The sequence below is a fragment of the Ptychodera flava genome, chromosome 15 (assembly GCF_041260155.1).
Source record: "Ptychodera flava strain L36383 chromosome 15, AS_Pfla_20210202, whole genome shotgun sequence".
In the NCBI taxonomy this organism is placed as follows: Eukaryota; Metazoa; Hemichordata; class Enteropneusta; family Ptychoderidae; genus Ptychodera; species Ptychodera flava.
The window spans coordinates 1,736,849-1,758,358 of NC_091942.1; the positions used below are offsets into that span (position 1 = coordinate 1,736,849).

General features: G+C 35.8%; 1 protein-coding gene across 1 annotated transcript in view; it reads left to right on the forward strand.

The window, feature by feature from the left end:
- LOC139150830 (protein FAM227A-like) overlaps positions 1–21,154 on the forward strand; it is a 59,092-nt gene extending 37,938 nt beyond the window's left edge. The window contains exons 12-13 of the mRNA XM_070723238.1: positions 12,142–12,214; positions 19,630–21,154. Of these exons, the coding sequence (XP_070579339.1) occupies positions 12,142–12,214; positions 19,630–19,704 (148 nt within the window). The 3' untranslated portion in view covers positions 19,705–21,154. The remainder of the gene's footprint in view (positions 1–12,141; positions 12,215–19,629) is intronic.
- The last annotated feature ends 356 nt before the right edge of the window (positions 21,155–21,510 follow it).

The following is a 21,510-nucleotide window of genomic DNA, read 5'->3' on the forward strand; positions in this document are numbered from 1 at the left end:
TTGAACTCCATGAGTGAACTGTCAACATCAGCACCCTTTTGCAGTTTTATACGGGGAAGATTGCTTCAACTAATTTGACAGTTGCAATTTCTATACTTTAAAGTGAAACTAGTCACATGCCAACCAGCATGATCAGCCAAAGACACCAATATTGAATTTGAAAAAGGGCTTTATGAGAATTGAGAGACATGAATATTTGATGATGCTCAGGATCAGTTCAGTTCATGTGTCAACGCTTGAATGTGATGAAACCATTGGAATCAGAAACTGCCTGTGAGACTCCATACAGCTGACATGATGTTTAACAGATTGTGTTGTCAGAATGGGATATAACTCAAGGCTAGGATTCATAGCATTGAGGTTCAGTTCTCAAGCATTCACCCATTATGTATTCTGATATTTGAGTCAGCATTGAGATTCAAATCCTACATAAATATTTTAATAGTCAATCTTTAATGGCTTTTATGCGGCAACGGAGGTTGTAGCCTCGTCAAACATGTATTACAGGGCATTTTCTTTGATATTTGTAGTCCTGTTCAGAGTGTAAGATTTCATGGCAGTAGGCTTTTATGTTTCTGTTGTTGAGACACTAGATCTGTGGGTTTCATTTCAAGTTTTTGAAAGGGTATGAAAGAAACTCTTGACAGTAACTAAGGTGATTGAAAACTGGTTTCAAGACAGTTGTATGGCTCCACCAATTGAAAGTTATCTGCATCAGCTCACGTCACCTTGATCTAATTCCTGCTGTTCATTTTCCATTTTTTCACATGGTAAAATATCCTCTCTCACAAAAAGCATGATAAAATATTCATTAATGCAAATTGTATTAATGAGCATTTGTTATACTATGCAAATTTTATGTTAATGACTCACCCATCTACAGAGAATAGTTGTGAACATGCAATATATAAAAAAATCATCTCTCTATACTTCATCTCATCTTTGTCACGGTGATCAACACGACGACAGTTTGGTGATCTTATATAAACCATAGACAGTGACATTGGATGAAGTTCTTATTGTCTTTGTGTAAACTGATGATATTTAGGAGAATTAGTTTGAAAGAGAATTAGGAGAAGCAAAACTCAAAGAAAAATGGTAATTATGGGACTCATTGTAAATTTATAGACATTACTGAAGCATAGCGGGTTACAAAAATATATTGTTTCAATGATTGCTGTTCGCTTGTATGCTTGGAAACTTAGACTGGTGGCTGACCAGCCAACACTTTGTCATGTTTCAAGTATAGATCTGAGATCATCAGAAGTTGTATTTAAAAGGCATCTGTTTCCGTTTATGATAGGAAATGTGAGTGACAGCCAAACAAGTATGGTATTCTTACCACAAAAAAAATGGTCAAACCCACAATTGATAATTAAAAGTGTATCAGAGAATTCTGTGGCATCTTAATATAACTTTTATAATTGCATGCAGTAGATCAGAAATGGAAGGTGATTGTCAGCAGTAATGACAGAGTTCACCGTACATATCACATGGTCTTCATGTACTCAGAGCTAACTATACCAACACTCTTACACTGCTGTCATAAAAATATTAACTCGACAACATTACTGCTTAGTTTAGATGCTATAATTATCTTTTACATTCCAATGACATCACACTGCTGTTCATTTTCTAGATCAAAATCTCACTTAGCTCATTTTTTTGTCCAATTTAAATACAAATTAGTCCTTATTCAGTAAAAAACAAATTATCAGTGTCTGTACCACACTTGAATCCTATGCTTTAAGCCATCACAGTGCAGTGTCATCATATGGTAGTGAAGATCAAAGTACCGTGTTCTGTCTTCCCAGGCAATATAATAATTTATATTCAATACCTATTTGACAACTCTGTCTCCGAAATGAGAGGCAAATTGGCACGTTGCATGGCAGTAATTGAGGAACACAAACCATGTATTGCAGATTTGCATGTAAATTTACCCTGTTCTGCAGACAGGGACAGCTTGACAGTGATCATACTGTTTCAAAGTGAGTGACACAGCACACATCAATGCAAATGTCAATACCAGTCCATCATGTCTCTACCAAAATGAGATGTCTTTCCAAGGAGTATTGAAACGCAGACACAATGAAATGAGACACAAGGAAGTCAAACATCTCAAAGGAAAGTATAATTCCTATAACCAATGAAGATTTAAGTCTGATTTGTGAAAGTAAGTAAATGCTATGAAAGCAGCAGTGCTCTTATTCCTGATTCTCACTTGATTTTAGTCCCTCGTTCTCTTTTTAAGGTTTTGTCAGTTAGAATTAGTTTGTTTGGAGGTAAAGTTGATGAACAACCTGCCCTTTAATATTATTGAAATAATTGTGCCATTTTGATGTTTAAACTGTAGATTTATCCTACATAATGAACAAGAGCAAGAAGAACAATAACTGCAATAATAATTATTATTATATTTGCTATTGTCCATGTTTCCCGGTATTTCTATGGTTTTCCATGGGACTTTACAACCTTTGGTTTTTTTCCCATTTCAACTCAAAATTACATGTGACTGATGACAAAAACATCAGGACTGAAATCAGATGTACATGTTGTTGTTTTTAGGTCAGCTGTACGGGTTAGATAAGTGGGCTGTGTGATTTCCCTCAGGAGTTTGAACATTGCTTAGGCCCAAGCTCCTGGCCACAGTCCACTATCTTTAGATGGAATGAACAAACATCAAAGGAGAGTAAAATTTCCAGTGTAACCGCTGATACCCCATATGACATTTCTACTTTTTGCCTAATGTATACAAAAGGCTGTATCTAGGATGAATGGATCATGTTTAAAATACTGCTGTTTGGCTAGGTCAGTATTACATACTGGTAGATGGCACGCACCAATTCAACCGATACTTTAATTAGCAATACTAATAATGACTACAAAAGTGAAATTTTGGATGAATTAGTAATTTTAAATTTTGATATACATAGATAAAGGTCCCCGGGGAGTTAGGACATTGATTAGGCTCAGATGGTGTTCTAATCTGTTTTGTAGCAAATGTGCATCTTGTCAATTTCTGCTTCAACCATTACCACGAGTGCAGGTGTTTAGTCATGGATCTACAACAGCTTATTTTCAAATCCTCAAAGACTGGAAAAATGACTTTTAGGTAGCAGCTGAGCCAGTAATAGCTGCAGTCCCACTGAGTCCAATTTGTATCGTGAATGCTGACTGCATTTTGCTGTGTAGATTATGTGATACACTGTATGCAGGCAGTGCTGGTTATTTGTAAATTTTCCAACAAAGCATTCTTATCAATGGCAAGGTTTTCATGAGAGACAACAACAATAACTTTGATGATATTTTCATAAAACATTGAGTTTTATTTTTAATTTATGGCCCTCAGGGTTTTGAACGGAAATTCACAGTTTGGTCTCGCAAACAATGCATTGCATACAATTTTATACTGAACACAATTGGAACTATTTTGTGATTATAAGATGAACAGTAAAAGTCACAGAATGTGCTCTCTAAGAGAGGGTTTACTCAAAGCATTTAGTAATTATCCATTTTTCTAGTGAAAACATCAAAACTGTAATTATTGAATTAAATATTAAAGTAGTATTTAAAAAATTGTAGTATTTAAAGCCATCTGCTTTTCAAAAATTGTAAATTTATCCTTTTTGACAATTTTTTAAGGATAATTCATCTCATTGATACACATTCTTGAAAATGTCAAGATTAAAGGTCAAAACGTGATGATTGCTGTATTGTTTAGAGGACCTGGATGCATTTGAAGGTTTCGGGATCATATCTGATTGGTTCTTTACTATTTCAAAGTGCCTCTCTAGGCCAGTCCTTAAAAATGTTTAGGGGTCATATCTAAGTGGTCCCTTAAAAAGATTAAGGGACACATCAGGGTGGTCCCCAAAAGTTTCAAGGACTCATCTGGGTGGTCCCTGAAAGTTTCAAGGTCACATTAGGATAGTCCTTGAAAAATTCAGGGGCACCTCAGGTTGGTCCCTGAAAGTTTCAAGGACTCATCCGGGTGGTCCCTGGAAGTTTCAAGGTCACATCAGAGTGGTCTCTAAAAGATCCAGGGACACATCAGGGTGGTCCTTGAATGTTTCAAAGACTCGTCTTGCAATGGCGGTTTTTGAAAGATTCAAGGTCACATTAGGATAGTCCTTGAAAGATTCGGGGACACCTCAGGTTGGTCTCTGAAAGTTTCAAGGACTCATAGTCTATAGTCATGTTCACGCTACAATCACAGTCGCTGACATCATTGTCGAGATCGGGAACAGCACTGTCAGTGTCACTCTACAAAGGACCGTGGTAACAGACATCAAATTCGTCGGAGATATCCAGTATTCCGTTGCTTTCCATGTAGTCCTGTCATTAAATAATTGGGGTAATGGACGTCCTACATTCAGAATCGGCAACCTTTCCCGCTCGGAATTAGTGCAGTAGTCAAAATCCATTCGAACATCACGCTGTTTACACACTCGACTTGAAACAATGCAGAGCCTCACAACAATGTGACCCGTGACCTTTACTATGTAAATTAGCAAGGACCATATTAGTTGGTGTACGATTCAGTGTGTCGCTTAATGAGAAAAGTATCATTGACTATATCTCCAAATTTAATCATGAAGACTGTAACATACAACCATAGTATTTTAAATGGTGGGAAACTTTACAGCATAAAAGAGCAACATGTACCTTACCCGGGACCTTACACAATCGCACGATCCTAGATGCCCCTGTAGGTTAAAATGGAATGTGCCATTATGAACTGATTGTTTGCGAATAATTAATTGTTTACTGTTCAGACCAGCGGCGCGTCGGCCAGTAACAGCATACTTCAACCAGCGAGAGTAAGGCTTGCTCGTCTAAGTCGACTGAAGGTTCAGCCACTGCCCAGTTTATCACATTTATGCCGGGAAGAACATGCCTTGTAGATCTCGTCGCGTGATAAATATGCAAAGACGTGTTTTGGAGCGGCCGACCAGTCACACATGGGAGCGATGAGGACGCTGTGTTAAGCCATTACATAATCTTAGCCTCGACCGTCATGAATATTGACGCTGTATGTGCAGGAAGTTGGACCAAATCTTTTCAGTGATTCGTCTGCCTGTCAGCTTTACCAAGTAATGCTTGTGAATGCACAAGCTGACGAGCGAAGGTCACATCAGGATAGTCCTTGAAAGGTTCAGGGTCTCATCTGGTGGTCCCTGAAAGTTTCGAGGTCACACCAGGATAGTCCTGAACGATTCAGGGTCACATCTGGGTGGTCCCTGAAAGTTTCAAGGACTCATCTGGGTGGTCCCTGAAAGTTTCAAGGACTCATCTGGGTGGTCCCTGAAAGTTTCAATGTCACATCAGGATAGTCCTTGAAAGATTCAGGGTCACATCTGGGTGGTCCCTAAAAGTTTCAAGGACTCATCTGGGTGGTCCCTGAAAGTTTCTAGGTCATGTCAGTGTGGTCTCTAAAGGATTTAGGGTCTCCTCGGAGTGGTCCCTGAAAGCTGCAAAGACATCTCTGCACAGTCCCTAAAGATTCCAGACAAAAACTGTTGGTTTTTGCCGTTAATATTTTAAGGTTTCAACAGACAGATGATATTGATTACATTTCTTTGAATCTACCAAAAAGAGTTCATTTTCAATGGAAGGGCTGAAATAGTTCAGTGATTTTTAAAAATTTTCCAGCATTAATTAGCACAAGCACAAGAAAAGGGTAGTTTTATCAAATTTACCAGGTTTCATTTCCTTGTATATGAAATAAATAAATGTACAAGTCATTTTCTTAACATCTACCAAATCATTTCAAAGAGAGATCACCAAAAACATACACTACAGCAGAACTGATTTGGGTAGAGGTAGAAGGCTATTTTACCATCGAAAATTTAAATTTTATCATGCATCGTTCGGTGAGAAAAGCAAATGCCTACAAATCAGCCTTGGAAAGGAAATTTGTGTTTTCACTTAAACCTAAACAAGATTGACAAATCAGTTACATTTAATGGGTTCTCCTTTCCTAAGATTGCGAAAAGCTAGACAAAAATGTAAAATTTGTTAAAGGTGTATTTGATGATTGTGCACTTATCAATAATTTATAAAATTTGCCCTCGTCTTCACACAAAAACACTGTTAGATTAGTTATTTTTAAATAGATTACAACAAAATGCTCAAGATCTTATAATCACAAAATAGTTCCATTGTGTTACTGTGTAATTTTTGATAAATAGATTCTGGTTCAGACAGAATTTCAGGTGTCAACAATAACGTTGGGCATTTAATACATGGAGGCTGTGTTGACAAGTTAAACACTAGGCATTCCAACATTATTTTGGAAGTAGAACAGGGACTGTGTTTTACAAACAGTACAGAAGCAACAGAAAATATATAGAAAGGTACTGCTAATGGAGCTTTGAGACGTTATAAAATAGGCTACAGCATGACATTCACATTCTCCATGTATGCAGTCTTGCTGAATGGTAAAAATAATAAAGGGGCTGGGTCAAAATTGATCTATGAAAAGGTGAAATTATGCTCAATGATTAAATTTCCACCTGCTGTGTATTTCTGAAGAAACATGTTTACACATAGCATTCTGTAGATATAATAGTAATCATGCAATTTACATTCACTTTGTCCATCATCAAAGTTGACCTTATGACATTGATTGTAAGGACTGACCATCAAGTTGGCCACAATATAATAATTGCAAAACCCAATCTGGGCGCATCATCTTACTTCAAATAAAGTAAATTTTTGAGATGACAAAAAGTAGTAGCAGATGAATTTGATTGACGCTGTCATGTCTCGTGAAATCCCACTACAGTTAGGTGGTAGAAGCAGTAATGCAAACATTAGGCTATTAAATTGATTCATGAATTCTGATAACAAAACATAAAGAAATGTGCAAATATATACTATAACATTCACAGTTGAGAAAATAGAAAATGAATGGCATGTATCTATTTGATAAAGTTATGATAATGCTGGAAAGAATGACAGTGGTGTATCCTGTTTATTGCTTTTGATTGTGAATGTCTCGATTTATCCATAGTTGATCTAAAATTAGACAGAATATCCATAGTTTTCCAAAACTAGACAGAATATATAGGAAAGCTGCCAACACCAGAGTGTTCCTACAGCATAATGGATTTATTTTTACTCTCTGTATAATATTATTACTGCAAGGAATGATGATTAAAAAAATAATTAGCTTTGGTTATTATAGAGTTTTTGTAATTACTGAACAGTAAGTGCAGATATCCAAGTAATTATCTGTAGTCCCATGGGTATTAATTGTTTACAGCTAACCTATACACGTATTAAGTATATGGATCATTGACATCCCAGTAGTGTGAAAAATTGTTTTGAGCGTAAAATGAATTTTTACATACATTGAGTCTGTTTATCTGGTAAAGAAGTATTTCACAGACAAGATCCGATCCTCATACACTCAGACTTGTCTTTTAATAATCAACTTTTTGACACATTCCAAGAGTAATTATGGTAGCGGTACTTCATTGAACACTTCATTATGGAAGACAGCAATGTAATGCAGTGAAGTAGATCACAAAAGTAAATGAGGTGACCTGGCTCTCAGAAGAGGTTGTTAGGCTTTTCAACTAATGTTGCTCATTACCATTATCATGTTGTATTCTCATACGGCATAAACCTAGCGAAGCAGGTGTGTTTGAAATCCAATAATTAATAGAAGACACAAATGGACAAAAAAGCTCTCATTTATATCTGTCATATTCTTGAAAAGAGTTTCCAGTGCACTATCTATTATGAGCAAGGAAGGTTTATTTTAAAACATGAAAAAAAATCAGATATCTAATAAATCCAGCATTAGCTGTATGGCAGCGTTTCCAAGCATTGTATTGATAATAATGACCCAAGCTGCACCCACAAATCAAACATTTGTCAAGAACCAGTATTATTTATGTTTTGTTTCTCTCTTGAAAAGCAGTCGTTATACTTTGGTAATTCAACAAAACAGGATATTACAGGCTGGCTTGATTTGATATATGATGGGAAATCTTCTCACGGAAACACCTGCCCCCCATCCAATGTTTCCTCAAGCAATAAGCCTCTATGTTGCCTGAACAGGCAACTGCTGCTCTTAGGAAATCATAAACTCAAGTTTTTGCCATACTTTTTACAGGCAGAGTCAGGTCTAAAGAAAATACACACTCTAATGATGTGATGTGTTTGCATTTGAAGAAAGTACCAGTCTGATAAAATCATTTTCATGAAATGACTTTTTTTTCCTGTTCAGAGCTTATTTCAAAGAAATCTCCATGATAAATGTGAGTTGCTGATCAGATGTCTGCTGTTTGCTCATCACATGTGTAAGCCAGGATGTAAATTTTGATAAAAACGGGTGATGGCTGTAATAGGATGTAAATCTTATACATCATGTACAGCAGAGCATCCACACACACTCACACATACTCTGAACATGGGAATATTTTTAGACTCTTATATAAGTTACATGTATACAAGTACACTCATAGTCATCCTGGTACAGAGCTTTTCATTGCCGTCACAATGTCCTTCATGAGAGTCCGGAATCCTTCACATCACCATGTAAATGGATTCAGCTTGAAGGAAATGATATTTGCACTTGTAAATGGCATTGACGGAGCAGCTGCTCTGCAATTAAGTCTCAAGAAATGATGACAAGTACGTGCCTGTCATGAACTGCATACTACACAATGTGTACTCATCAAAAGACGATCAAATCCAGGTCAGACACTGCCTAACCTCACTATATACCAATGACATACACTGTATGTATGGTTCTAATGTCTTTGCCGTGTGAAAGACAAATGATTAAAATGACACCATCATTCTCACATTGAAGTGAAATGGATTTCCTCATCCTTTGAGAATTCTCAATGTGACGACTTTTTAGAATTTTCATGTTGTCATTCATCGTCATTCATGATGACATCTGTATAATCATCTTGGATGGACAGTATACTGTGTATCTACCAAGTATGTTTGGTTTGTGTCACAAAATAAATCTTCTAATTAAATGTAGAAATAAAAGGCTTTCTATCCGATACCATACTCTTTAGAATGCATCAAGCATATGCTCAGAGTTTGCCATTTTCTTTCAATTGCATTCTGCCCTTACGGTAGTATTTGTTTTTCACTCCTGAGACTGAGATAGGTCACAGTTTTACAAAATGATATATTAACGTTTACTGGTTAATCTCAGTATATTGCAAGAAGACCTTTTCCCCTCTACTACACCAGCTTATAATTCAATACTACACATGAGGTGAGGATAGACCAGTAAGCATATGGAATTTTTTTACGCCTTCTCAATTAGATGAACCCTGCAATGCTTTATCAGTCAGAGTTTTATCCTTGAAAGTACAAAGCTTTTATGTTGGCACTTTGCAATCCTTACACAAAAAACAGCAACTGTACATTATGTTAATTATAAAAATTTTTAAAGATTGAGCCTCCCTTTAAAAGGACGCCAAGCTATGGCGGCGTTCATTGTGTACATGTAAGTGGACGCCAAACAGGCAACACGCAGGCACACACTCCAGAAAATGCCACTTTTTTAGTTTTTTCCGGCCGCAAAAACACCGACAGACTGCCAAGCGGTCAGCGCGAAGCTGCTGCCAATTGAACTTGGTGGTTATATTCAAATTCTAATGTGACTAGAAGACGATTTTTAGGAAATTTGAGCGTTGGCGGTGGGGAATCGTGACCGTTTGTGATTTGAACTGACCGTCAATCAAACGCTTATATAAACTCAGTTTGCGGGATTAACAAAAGCTGCGAAAAGGTTGAGATCAGCTTGTTAATGTTATAGAAATCAAACATCGTACTGGCCAAGTGTTTGACTGGGAGGAGAACTCCACTAATGCAAAAACCTGGGATTGAAAAGTGTGGCTTTAAGTTTGAATACATACACTGGTACAAACATAAGGTCATACATATACATACCGGTACGTACGTACATACATACATATATGCACGTACATTTCACCATGTACGGTACGTACGTACATATGTGCGTGTGTACATATACCGGTACAATACTAGTACATACTAGTACATTCATACATACATTATACATACATACATCTCACCATGGATGTTTTGTATATCCATGATCTCTCACACACCTACACACACACACATTCGGACAGTGTGAGATGCTTGGGTAGTGTCATTTGAAGTCATGGGCTATACTTTTTCATGGTTTCAGTTTAAACCACCCAGCTGCATGCATTACCAGTACTGCAAACACGCTAAAAGCATCAGAAAGCCCAGAGATGCACCAACCACTCTGCAGTGGTCATCTCATTGTAATTATATGCTGACTAATCACAAGATAGAGTGGGCAACTGAGTCATGTGAGGGCCTTATTTATCAAGGATTATGAAGTACCTACTTCACTTTGCAGAAAACTTCATCTTTTTTCCCTCTTTTTATCTCTCAGCTTCTGATGCAAGACCTATTTCCTATCGTATCTCCCGGGCAGTAATCTCCCTGAAGCAGTTAGAATTTACGGGTGTGCATTTTACATGTTGCTAATTACACACACCCGTTACTTGGATGTACAGCTTGAAAGATTAATAGCAGCGTTAAATGTTTGCGAGCAAGTAAGGAAAGAAAATAAAGGGAAATTTCATGATCTCAGAAGTATAAAGACAACAAAATTCAGTCATAAATTTTAATCAGAACTTGATCAGGAGATCAGAGGGTAGATTGGTTGGAGAAAATGTAACCACATAGGTATTAATCTTCTGATGTTATACGTACTAGTTTCATTAAGAATGGTCTGACCCTCAGAGTCCAGTACTATTTGCTAGTTTTGTCTGAGCAATCTTGGTGTGGAGAAATCCCCCCTCAAAAAAATACTCAATGTACATTTCTGGCTCAGTTTATGAAAAATACCATCCAATTCCTGTAAAAGTACTAGTGTATTTGACACCATGCTAAAGATCTCATTTACCACTCAGTAAATTCCCAGGTTAACCAGGTACGTGTATGAGACACTCACAAGACAGTTGTCAGCAGATTAAGAGTGCATTTGGAAGATTGTAACATTCAAGTGCTGTCAGACAAATACTCCATCCCTGCAGACATTTGATTTGACAGCACTCATTGCCTGAGAATAAATTCCTCCCTTGTTACTGGGAAGGTTAATTGATTTCTCAGGGATTTCCCTGTGTGCCGCAAGAAGTTCATCCAATCTGTGGATTCTTACAACGACTTGTAAGATTTCTTTTACCAAGGCTTCGATTTTAAGTATGACATCGTTTTCATGAATTGTTGCTTGTGTGCTCTGGTTCTGTTCTGTTCTTAACAGATTTCAATGAATTCCTGTCTTTTTCTTTCTTTCTCTCTCCAACACACACACATTTATATACAAGTTAATTTACTTTCTGTCAAATTAAATCACACCAGGAATCATGAAGCTTCAGCTGATGAAAATAATCAATTCCATAGATTACAGGAATTTCAAATCAGGACTTGCTCTCAAATTTAATGCATTTTAACCATTTACAAGTCAACCGACAGCAATTTCCGGATATTGATTTTAGACATCAGTGCGTGTAATTGACTGAAACCATACAAATTACACTAATTACAAAGTGCTGATTGGACAGTGCAATCACGTATTTCTTAAATCAACATTCATTTCGTATGCACAAAAAACTAAGATAAACTTGCTTTTATGAGAAAGTTAATAAATTTAAAGTACGCTGCACTCAGTGATATTTGATTAAATTGAATTCTGTCAACGATGTCGTCAGAGATGAAAATATGTCTAGTTTGTTCTCTCTCTCTCTCTCTCTCTCTCTCTCACACACACACACACACACACACACACACACACACACACACACCATATTTCATACTCAGCACAAAGGGATATATTTATGTCTCATGAAACTGAAATTCTACACAGAAGAAATTGAATAATATTTTGTTGTCATTAACATATGAATGTCCAATACATGTAATTTTGAAAGAAATGCCCACATGTATCCATCATTATGTACTATTTTTCCAGAAATTAATATTACAGATTATCTCATTGTGTGAAATATAGAACCTCATCATCAGATACACTGCAGTCTATCTGTGTGATATCAATGATAAGAAAGTCATTAGATTTGTGTTCCTTTCCTCTGCACACAGACGAGAAAATGCACTGTTGTCTAGAGGCAAGGAGGTGAAGAGACTGAGTGATCTATTAGTGTTGGAATTATTGGTGAGTATACTTGTAAACGACTACATCAAGCTTCATTTCTCATCGTGAACTTGAATGACAAAGGCATGCAAAATTCACAAAAATGTGAAAATCAAGAGATTGTTAGAGAACTGAGTCAATCTTCAAGACGTTTTATTTGTGATTCCAGTTCTAAACTGTGTTGCCATATCATGAAATATTCATTTTACAATTTGAAGGAATAAAATTTGATACCTTTGGGGAAACTCTCAAAATTGAAGACCTGAAATCTTTTTTTCTCATTAAAGCTAGGTATCATTAAGCTTGTCTAGTCTTTTCTTCCCCATTTGCCTGTAAATTGATTGAACCACACCATTGGAAACAATGGGGGCTGGTCCAAACTTGGATAGTGAGAGGGTTATTAAGGTAGTATGCACCTCGAAAATGAAAGATTTAAACTTTTGTCCAAACTTTCCTTAAGGAGTCTTTCAACCATTCGCTTTCAAAATCAAGAATAAAAATCAGCGGTCACCATTCAAATTTTGGTACTAGAGAAACAAATATCCAAAATTGTCGATATTTGAAATTCAAAATGGCTGCCATCCCTGTGGAGAAAAGTAAAATTTTTGAATTTCGAAAAACTTAGCCAGCGAAAAGTTTTCTTACACCAAGAGCTTTAAAAATGATTTCCACAAGTGGTATACCAGAAAAGAATTCTGAAAGTTTGAGAGTCTGAATATCTGTCCCCGAGCTAGGCATGTTCTACCTTAAACTGCGAATAATGAAATCAGTGTACATGTATTCAGTCAAATAGAAGGTGTATTTTGTGTGAACAGTAAGTCTGGCTAGCAATGTATGACCACTGAAATTTTCAGCACACAAAAAATGTGCATGTCATCTCTAACTATAAGGCAATGTACTGTATTCAAAATGTGTACTTCAACTTTATTGAACAACCGGGCGTTCAGCTTTGAAGCGTTACAAATGTCTGCACCCAGTTAAGTGTAACTAAAACTGCATTTTAGACTACCAGGATTCGTAAAGGTTAATTCTTTCCATGAATAGTAAATTTGATGAAAATCTCCCAGGGTAGCAGACAGGGGTGCAGTCAGTAGGAATTTTCTGTGAAAGCCAGTGTATCAAGCATTGTAGCCACTCTGGCTGGACCCTGCAGCCTCATCAAAGAAAATGGAAAAGTGTATATACTGTGGATCTAGAACAGCTGAGCTGAAGGAAATTATCAGGTCTGGTTGGAAATCAGACTGTATAATGAACATGGATGAGAGGACTATATTCATCATGTCTTACTTTTTATCATTGTGGAAGGAATCCAGCTATATCTTTGCTTGGTTGACTTTTATTTCAATAGCAGCACTCCTCAGCTGTGAGTGCATTACAGGATGCATGGCTGGATCCTGTACATCCTGTACATTACTGTCTTAGATTCTGACTGTCTATGCATTTTGCTGATTTTGCTGATGGCAGAATAACCATTAAAAATGCTCTGTATTGGAATCGATGTTCTCTCTTGGCTTGTTAGCAAGGGCCAGTAATACTTAAACATACAAGTCTAATCAAATGTAACCACAGTGGTAAGGCTCAGGGATAAATTTAATCTCCCAATTAAATTGGGAGACCACATTTATTCCTGAGCTGGCAATACTTGTATTTCACAACATAAAATATGGTAAACTCACAGTATAAAGTCAAGACGTACAACATACTTATAGTCTTTTCTCATTCGGGAACCCATCCTTTTATTGCCTTTTCAAGTTTCAAATAATAATTTCCCCTAAAAAAACAGCAAAAATGGCAAGTTTTGTCCAGAATCCACAAATTGCTGTATGAATGAATTCTTATGAGTTCATAATCACTATCTTTGTCACCATTCACCCTTCCTCAAATCTCAATCATGTCAGTTAATTTGAGAGAAATCACCACTCAGTGTTTTCAAGAGTTACCATCAGACTCACACATACACTAATGCCATGTTAGCATACCTGTTGGATAAATAGTCAGATTCACACAAGTCACAATGCCAATCAGATGGAAATAAGTTACCAAGTATTTGCAGACCTAATTTTCACGGAGGTTCACTTTTCAGACGTTAGTGGTGATAGTAATTTTTTCTCTCGATGCCCAGTTCATATTGAGTTTCAGCTGAAGCTGGTCTGGGATAATGTTATTTATACTCTGTTTATTCAGAGTTTACGCTGTTTATTTAGAGTTTACACTGTTTATTTGATGTTTGTTCTGGTTATTTAGAGTTTACTCTGTTTATTCAGAGTTTACACTGTTTATCCAGAGTTTGCATTGTTTATTCAGAGTTTACTCTGTTTATTCAGAGTTTACACTGTTTATTCAATATTTAGTCTGGTTCGAAGTCTACTCTGTTTATTCAGAGTTTACACTGTTTATTCAGAGTTTACATGGTTTATCCAGACTTTACATTAATTTGATTAAAATGAAGAACTGGAATAAATCAGATAATTTCAGATATCAATGGATGATTATGAATGTTACTAGAAATGTTTTGTCCAAATACAATATTTCCTGTCATCACTGCGTTCTAAAATCTAATTAGTCTAGGGACATCCATCAACTTGCAGAGAGTACCAACACATCTATAATTTACAAAGATGTATGCTGTAGATATTTCCAATTTCCGATTTGTTCTTGGATGTACCCCATCTTCACCAATGTATTACTGTGGTTATTTCCTCTCTGTGACAGGCTTTCAATGAAGTAGGATTGCCACTGCAGGTTCATTAGTCACCAGACCGTTTCTGTAGCTTTATTGATCATTATTGTCAAACTTAAATTCAAAATTGGGGCAGAGGTAATATTCTGCATTCTGTAATATCATTGGTTGTTCATTAGATTTCACTGGGGATGTAACAAATCACAAAGTAGGCTGGCTTTCCCTTCTAAAATGTTTGCATCATTTACAAAATACTCGTGACTAGAATACACAAAATTACACTGGGTTTATGATTTTTTTTTAGATTTCTGCCAAAAATGGTATCATGCCTCATCAACTTGACATCACCTGCAGGCATTGAAATGATATGATTTATATTGGTTTTCACTGCAGCTATTGATATTTCTTAAATCAATAAAATACAAAGCCTGAAAGGGTGACATGAATAGGAGGCAAATAATCTGACATGTGTGTGATTTGTGAATTTACCAATCGGTGCCTGATACAACTCTGGACTGCCCCAATTGTGTGAAATGTTGAATATTCAAATGATGGGATGTGAGATTTCTTTACTTGTGATTTGTAATTAACTTACAGTGAGACCATTGTGTACCAATCTGATTACAATAATGCCAAGATGTGCTCTGTCTCCGACTTCATTTATTATGCACCATTCTGTTTCTGCTTCACTGTAAGTTCATGGCATCTCAATGAGAAACAGTGAACAAATATAGGGTGCTATCTGTGTGAAGTAAACACTGGGAATACATGAGACACTGCATTTGAATTTCATCACATTGGTTGCATATACCTATGCTTGTGCTCCTTAAAGGGACATAAGCTGTAACTTGCGGCAAGTTTTTCAGTATTCTGCTTCTGTATATCAACTACCGTGTCTGACCCTAATCCGTTTGTCATGCTGAAATTTCGAGTATTCTTTTTGTCAACACAGCTTGTTTGTCTGTAGTGATCATTATTTATTGTTTAGGCCAAAAAAGAAAAGAAATGTTTCTGGTCAGCGCGCGCGCGTCACTTGAACAACAGCGCGTCACCTTTTTTTTCTGTTTGTGGCCGCGGCTGTGGCTGACAACAAACCAAAATGGCTGAAGAGAAAGAGAAAATTCTTTGGGGGTATGATCAGTGACTGCATGAACAGTATATATGTGACTATATTGATAAAACTATAAAACTGACCCTCCTCCCTCCCTTGAAGGAAAAAAAAAATAAAAATTAAAAAAAATAAAATGCGCGTCGCCGCACCATTTTTTAAAGAAGACCTGACCAGAAACATTTCTCTTTTTTTTTTGGCCTTACAAATGAATTCTAGTCCGGACTTGAATACATGTACAACTTTCAACAATAACAATGTAGATTATACTCATATAGGTTGTGTTGATATGCTAAATACTTGGCATTAAATTACAGTTTAGGGATTCGATGCAGAAGGTGTAGGGAAACCACAAAACAAAAATTCTGAAAAAATAGCCAAAAGATACAGCTTATGGAGCTTTAAAACTTCAAATGAAAGTAACACAGAAACTCTTTTCATAATGCATCACTATTCCTGAAATAGAAACATATGTGGACATGACCACCGCGTGACCTTGTGATATGTCTGATTACAATATTTGCTGGTAGTGCAGTTTCAGGCTCAGAGTGTATAATATTATAATTAATGGCAAGCCAATGATCCCTTTGTGTTCAAATTATATACATCAATGCCCAGTAGAGTCATATTTTACGGTCTTCATCATGAGGAATTGAAAATACTGCATGATTTACAAGCTGTGTCTATTAGGTCTGAGTCACCCATGAAAATTACAAAGAGTATCGGGTAGTTTTTTCATCACTTGAAGTTGAATATAGATGAAAAATGTTTTGTTTTTAAACCCATGACAGCCCCCTAGTTATGCACATGGTGAGTCAAGCATACCACAAACCTACACTCACTGTTGAAAGGGTCAACACTGAAATGTCATGATCCGTGTTCCATGTCATAATCCATATTTACACAAGGATCATGAAATAGGAAATCACGTAATTGATTCTGGAATTCATGAAGGTGTCACTACCAGAAAGACAAAGTCTCCCATGACGCATAAATCATTTTTTTCATACTATGAAATTTCCCAAGAGCAGGATATAGTATCTCCAACAGCGAACCACTTCATCATTTGTCTTGAACAGAAATCATCAGGGAGTCATGAAAACACATCATTTCACAATGCAGAAATTACTTTTTAATGATTTTGTTTTCACCAAGGATAGCATGATGTAATGCTTTTCATTATAGTTATTGCCTGAACACACCATTGGTCAAATTCTGTGTACTTGCCTACAGAAGTATAAAGTGCGTTGACATGCCATGAGGTTTCAAATCTTAAATTGACTTGAATTAAAGACAACACGCTAACCACCTGCTTTAGAAACGTTGGCCCCTTGAGTGCTAAAGTCAATTTTTATCTCCTCTGTAAAATACCCCACTCAATTTTTTCAGATTTTGCTAAAATTTTGATGAAAAGCTATAGCCAATGAAATATGATGTCAATTTTGTCCAAAAGTATAAAAAAATTGCAGAAAAATCATGAAAAATTGGGAAAATGTTACACTAAAATTTTTGTGGGAAAATTTGCAGCACTCAAAGGGTTAAGTTTCTCCAAAGCCTAGATACCCATAATTCACTTCACCATATTCTTTGGTTTTAGCATTATATGTCAGTGCCCTTGCTAAATATTCAGCTGTGTATTTCAAAACATAATAATGATTGATAGCTTAAATACTGATATAATACAGTGCTTAGTGATATTAGATGAAAATTCAGGCTCTCAAGCAGATTACAGTGTAATTGTATCCGTGTAGTTCCATCAGAGTTCCATTAATAGGATTGCTAGGAACAGGACAGGATGCTACACATCCATCACTATTTACTGGTAGTGGCTAACCTTTCCACTGCTTACTGGGAAATGAAACAACATAGACAGCATTTTAGTGTTTTATCAAAGTAATTCAACCAAATTTGAGGATTTTTCCACCAGATCAGGTTGTTATATGCCACATTGATTGATTGATTGATTAATTAATTAATTGGTTAAGTGATTGATTTTCTTTTGCAGTTTATGATTTTTTCACTTCCCATTATCCGTGAATAAGAATTCAGATCTACTGCTGGAAATTAGAGGTGTACTTGAACTAAGTACATGATTGTTAAAAAATGAGGAATAAATGAGACATGGTATACCATCATAGAGTTCAATGACTGCACTGCTAATCACAGTCTCATACCAGTATGAACTCAAGCCTGTTATTTCTGCCCAAACCACTTCGGTTCAAATATCATTATATCATTGCAATTTAAATTTATCAAATGCATTTGCCACTTTGTCTGTCAGTACTGTAATTTAATAGTAAACTTTCCTTTCTTATCTTTACTTGGCGGGATATTTTAGATTTTCTATTTTCACTCAGAAGATTTTAGTCTTACTACTTAGATGCCTTGTTTTCTATAGTGTTGTTTCATCTGAATAGATGTAGTATTGATGGCAGAACCTCTCTGAACGTCATCCTTCATAAACCAACACTTTGTAGACATAACAATATTTTCAGTGATTCCAGTCACTATGCAATGCAGAATTATCATTTAGGAAAAAAAATATTCAACCAGAATAATCAGTAGTTTTAATTTTGCTCAGTTGTCAGCTCAGTTCATTGATGACAAGTTAATTTCTGTCTCCATATTCCTTAAAGACAGAGAAACGTTGTATAAACCACGGTACATTTCAACATCATCAGCTCGATCAGGTTTTCTGGAAAAAGTCATAAATGCTTTTACAGAAACATTTATTGCCAACTCCAACCTCGGTGTGTATTGGACAGCTTAAAAAGTACATCCATCATCATAGACTTTGAAGTAAGAGTTATATTGGAAATAAAATAAGGGTGTGAAATTATTTTATTAAACTAGAGCTGGGATAAGTCCAGATTTTAGTGCAAAGTCATGAAGTGAAAGTAAAGTTTTACTGTCTATGCATTGTGTTATATTATCGGCATTATAAATAAAAATAAATGTAGCATAGATGCAAGGCAAAAATTACATTATTATTGTTCAGTTTATGACTACAAGTGACGTGGTTTTCACAATCGTTTGCCTGTGCTTTTGTGGTGACCCTTTATCAACCAATACACTTAGAAAATTACAGAGCCTGCATGGTTTGGTTTGAAGGATATTTCTCATTTTTATGGGAATGATAGAAATAGATATAGGAAGAATTACAGAAGTGATAAAGCCTGGTAGGGAATTTAATGTCCTTTGTAATACAGACTAGTTTTCATATTTTCCATTTTGAATTGTAGGAGTTGGTCCATATTGGATTAATTATTTCCAATTTTCTCAAACAAGATGGTTGTATTGATTTGTTTGAACATTCTCTCACTCATTCAGGTCATCGAGGCATTTGCTATCCACCTACAGCAGAATAGGATGCTTCCATATTATTTTTTGAAAAACATTTCCCTTTTAAATAATGGATACATTACATACGCTGCAATACACAAATATATGAACATATGACTGTTTTACCTCAACCTTGATCAAAGTTTTGAAATGTGCAATTTCAAGTTTCTACTCATGATTGTTCCAAAATCTTTTACAATATAATGTCATGTGAGGCAGTTTATTCTTGTCTATTGTTAACAGTGTAAGTGCGTTTATATTGCTACACTAAGATATTTTTCCTCCTTTTTTTAATAATAATTACAGAAAGATGCTGATGAGATGACGACAGGTGCAGCACAAGCAGTGGAGGCAGCTCTGATGGAACAAGACCAGCAATAAATGTCTCATGCAGAATGTCTACCATAAGAAAATTAGATTCCTTGTGAATAAAGTGTTTTTTATAGAAACACTCAGGGTATATTGACATCCAAAAAAATTGCAAATGTTCAACCATTATGATGCTGAGATAAAGTAAAACATTCATTTAAAGAATTTTGCTACCTTGTTACATCTGACATTCAGAGATAAAACTGAACAGAGGTTCAGAAGGAAAGATGGATGTTTGCTTATCTTGTCATGTTTGCTGCATCCTGCCTACATTCCTAAAATGATCCTTGAAAGGTCAGGTCGAGCTATTTGTCTGTACTTTGAATGCCAACAAACCCATAGGTGGGAAATGTAACACATGAATAATACACAGCTTGAAAGGCGTGTGTTTTTTGTGCTCTTTGCTTGACAAATTTTGATAAGTTGGTTTGGTCACCACATATTTTGATACATTGAACTCTTCATTTGAAACAATGTAATATACTTTGTTAGACCAAGTTTACCTTCTAATCGTGTAAATGAAAATTGTAAACTATCTCAATTTTGTTGTGGATATTGTGTCCAGTTTGATTTACTTCCATTGGAAACGTACAACCTCCGTCCAACTTTTAATCAGGTAAAGAAATTGCTTTGAAATGTCTGTTGGATCATGGACATACCGAATGTGAACTATGCAGATGTTGCAAATCTTATAAAAAAACGGATTTTATTTTAAGTAATGTGTATAGTTTATACAGATCATCAAATCCTTGAGTACAAAGGAATCATGTAATTACGTGTATATAAGTTGAGGGGCCCTTTTTTTGACAGAAATTTAGTTCATATTTAGGTAGTCACTGTACAGTCACGTTCTTTTCTCAAGGAAAGTGTACATATTAATAAATGTAAATTATGAAAATTACCGTCCAATTATAATGAATTTTCCTCAAGCTGTGCTGTTTTAAAAAGGTACAACATATTGAGATCAAGAAAACTTTTACATGTATTTCCGATGTGTAATGTGCCAAACAATGCATGTCTTTCATTGACAGAATTCTACTCATACATCATAGAATGCATGTCTTAATGAGATTGCCAACCAAGAAACTTTCAAATATACCATTTGATTGTTCCAGAGGGACAACTTGGGTACAAGGAGTTCATCTTTGAGAAAGAAAAAAATTATACTGTGATCTTTTCACCTATTTAATGGTCATATATTTGCATTTTGTGAAAAATCATTTGGTTCTCCCTTATCTTCAGGTTGGCATTCTGTTCAACTGACATTATTCCAAATACAAGAACATGTAAAGAATAGTGTAGACATTATAATACCCTTTTGAGCACTACATATCACATGCCATTCCCAGCTACATATATACTCTTGTCTTTGCCTTCTACCTCTGTATTAAGAAATATTTTACAAATATTGTGCCTAGGAGTGGAGTGCTTGAGAAAATAAAATATTTCATTTTGTCAAGAATGCCATGCCTGTTTTATGTGTAACTAGAGGTGAAACCTTGTAATGTAAATTACAATGTTATGAAATGTTAATGGAGAGTGTTATCAGCAAAGAAACATGAATAATCAATGAAGGATGTGTACTCCTCTCTGCATTTATGCATTACCTAAGCAATAAACCACACCTAGCAATGGTTCCCACAAGATTTTGACACAGCAAGTGTACATATTGAGTGAACTGGTCAAAACTGAGTGGTATACCCATTGCTGAGGTGGTTTATGCTATGATATCATGTGATAATTCTGGCATGAAATGTCAAAAACGGAATTTTTCTCTAGCTGAGAGCTCATGCCTGTTCCAATCATGCTATATTGCAA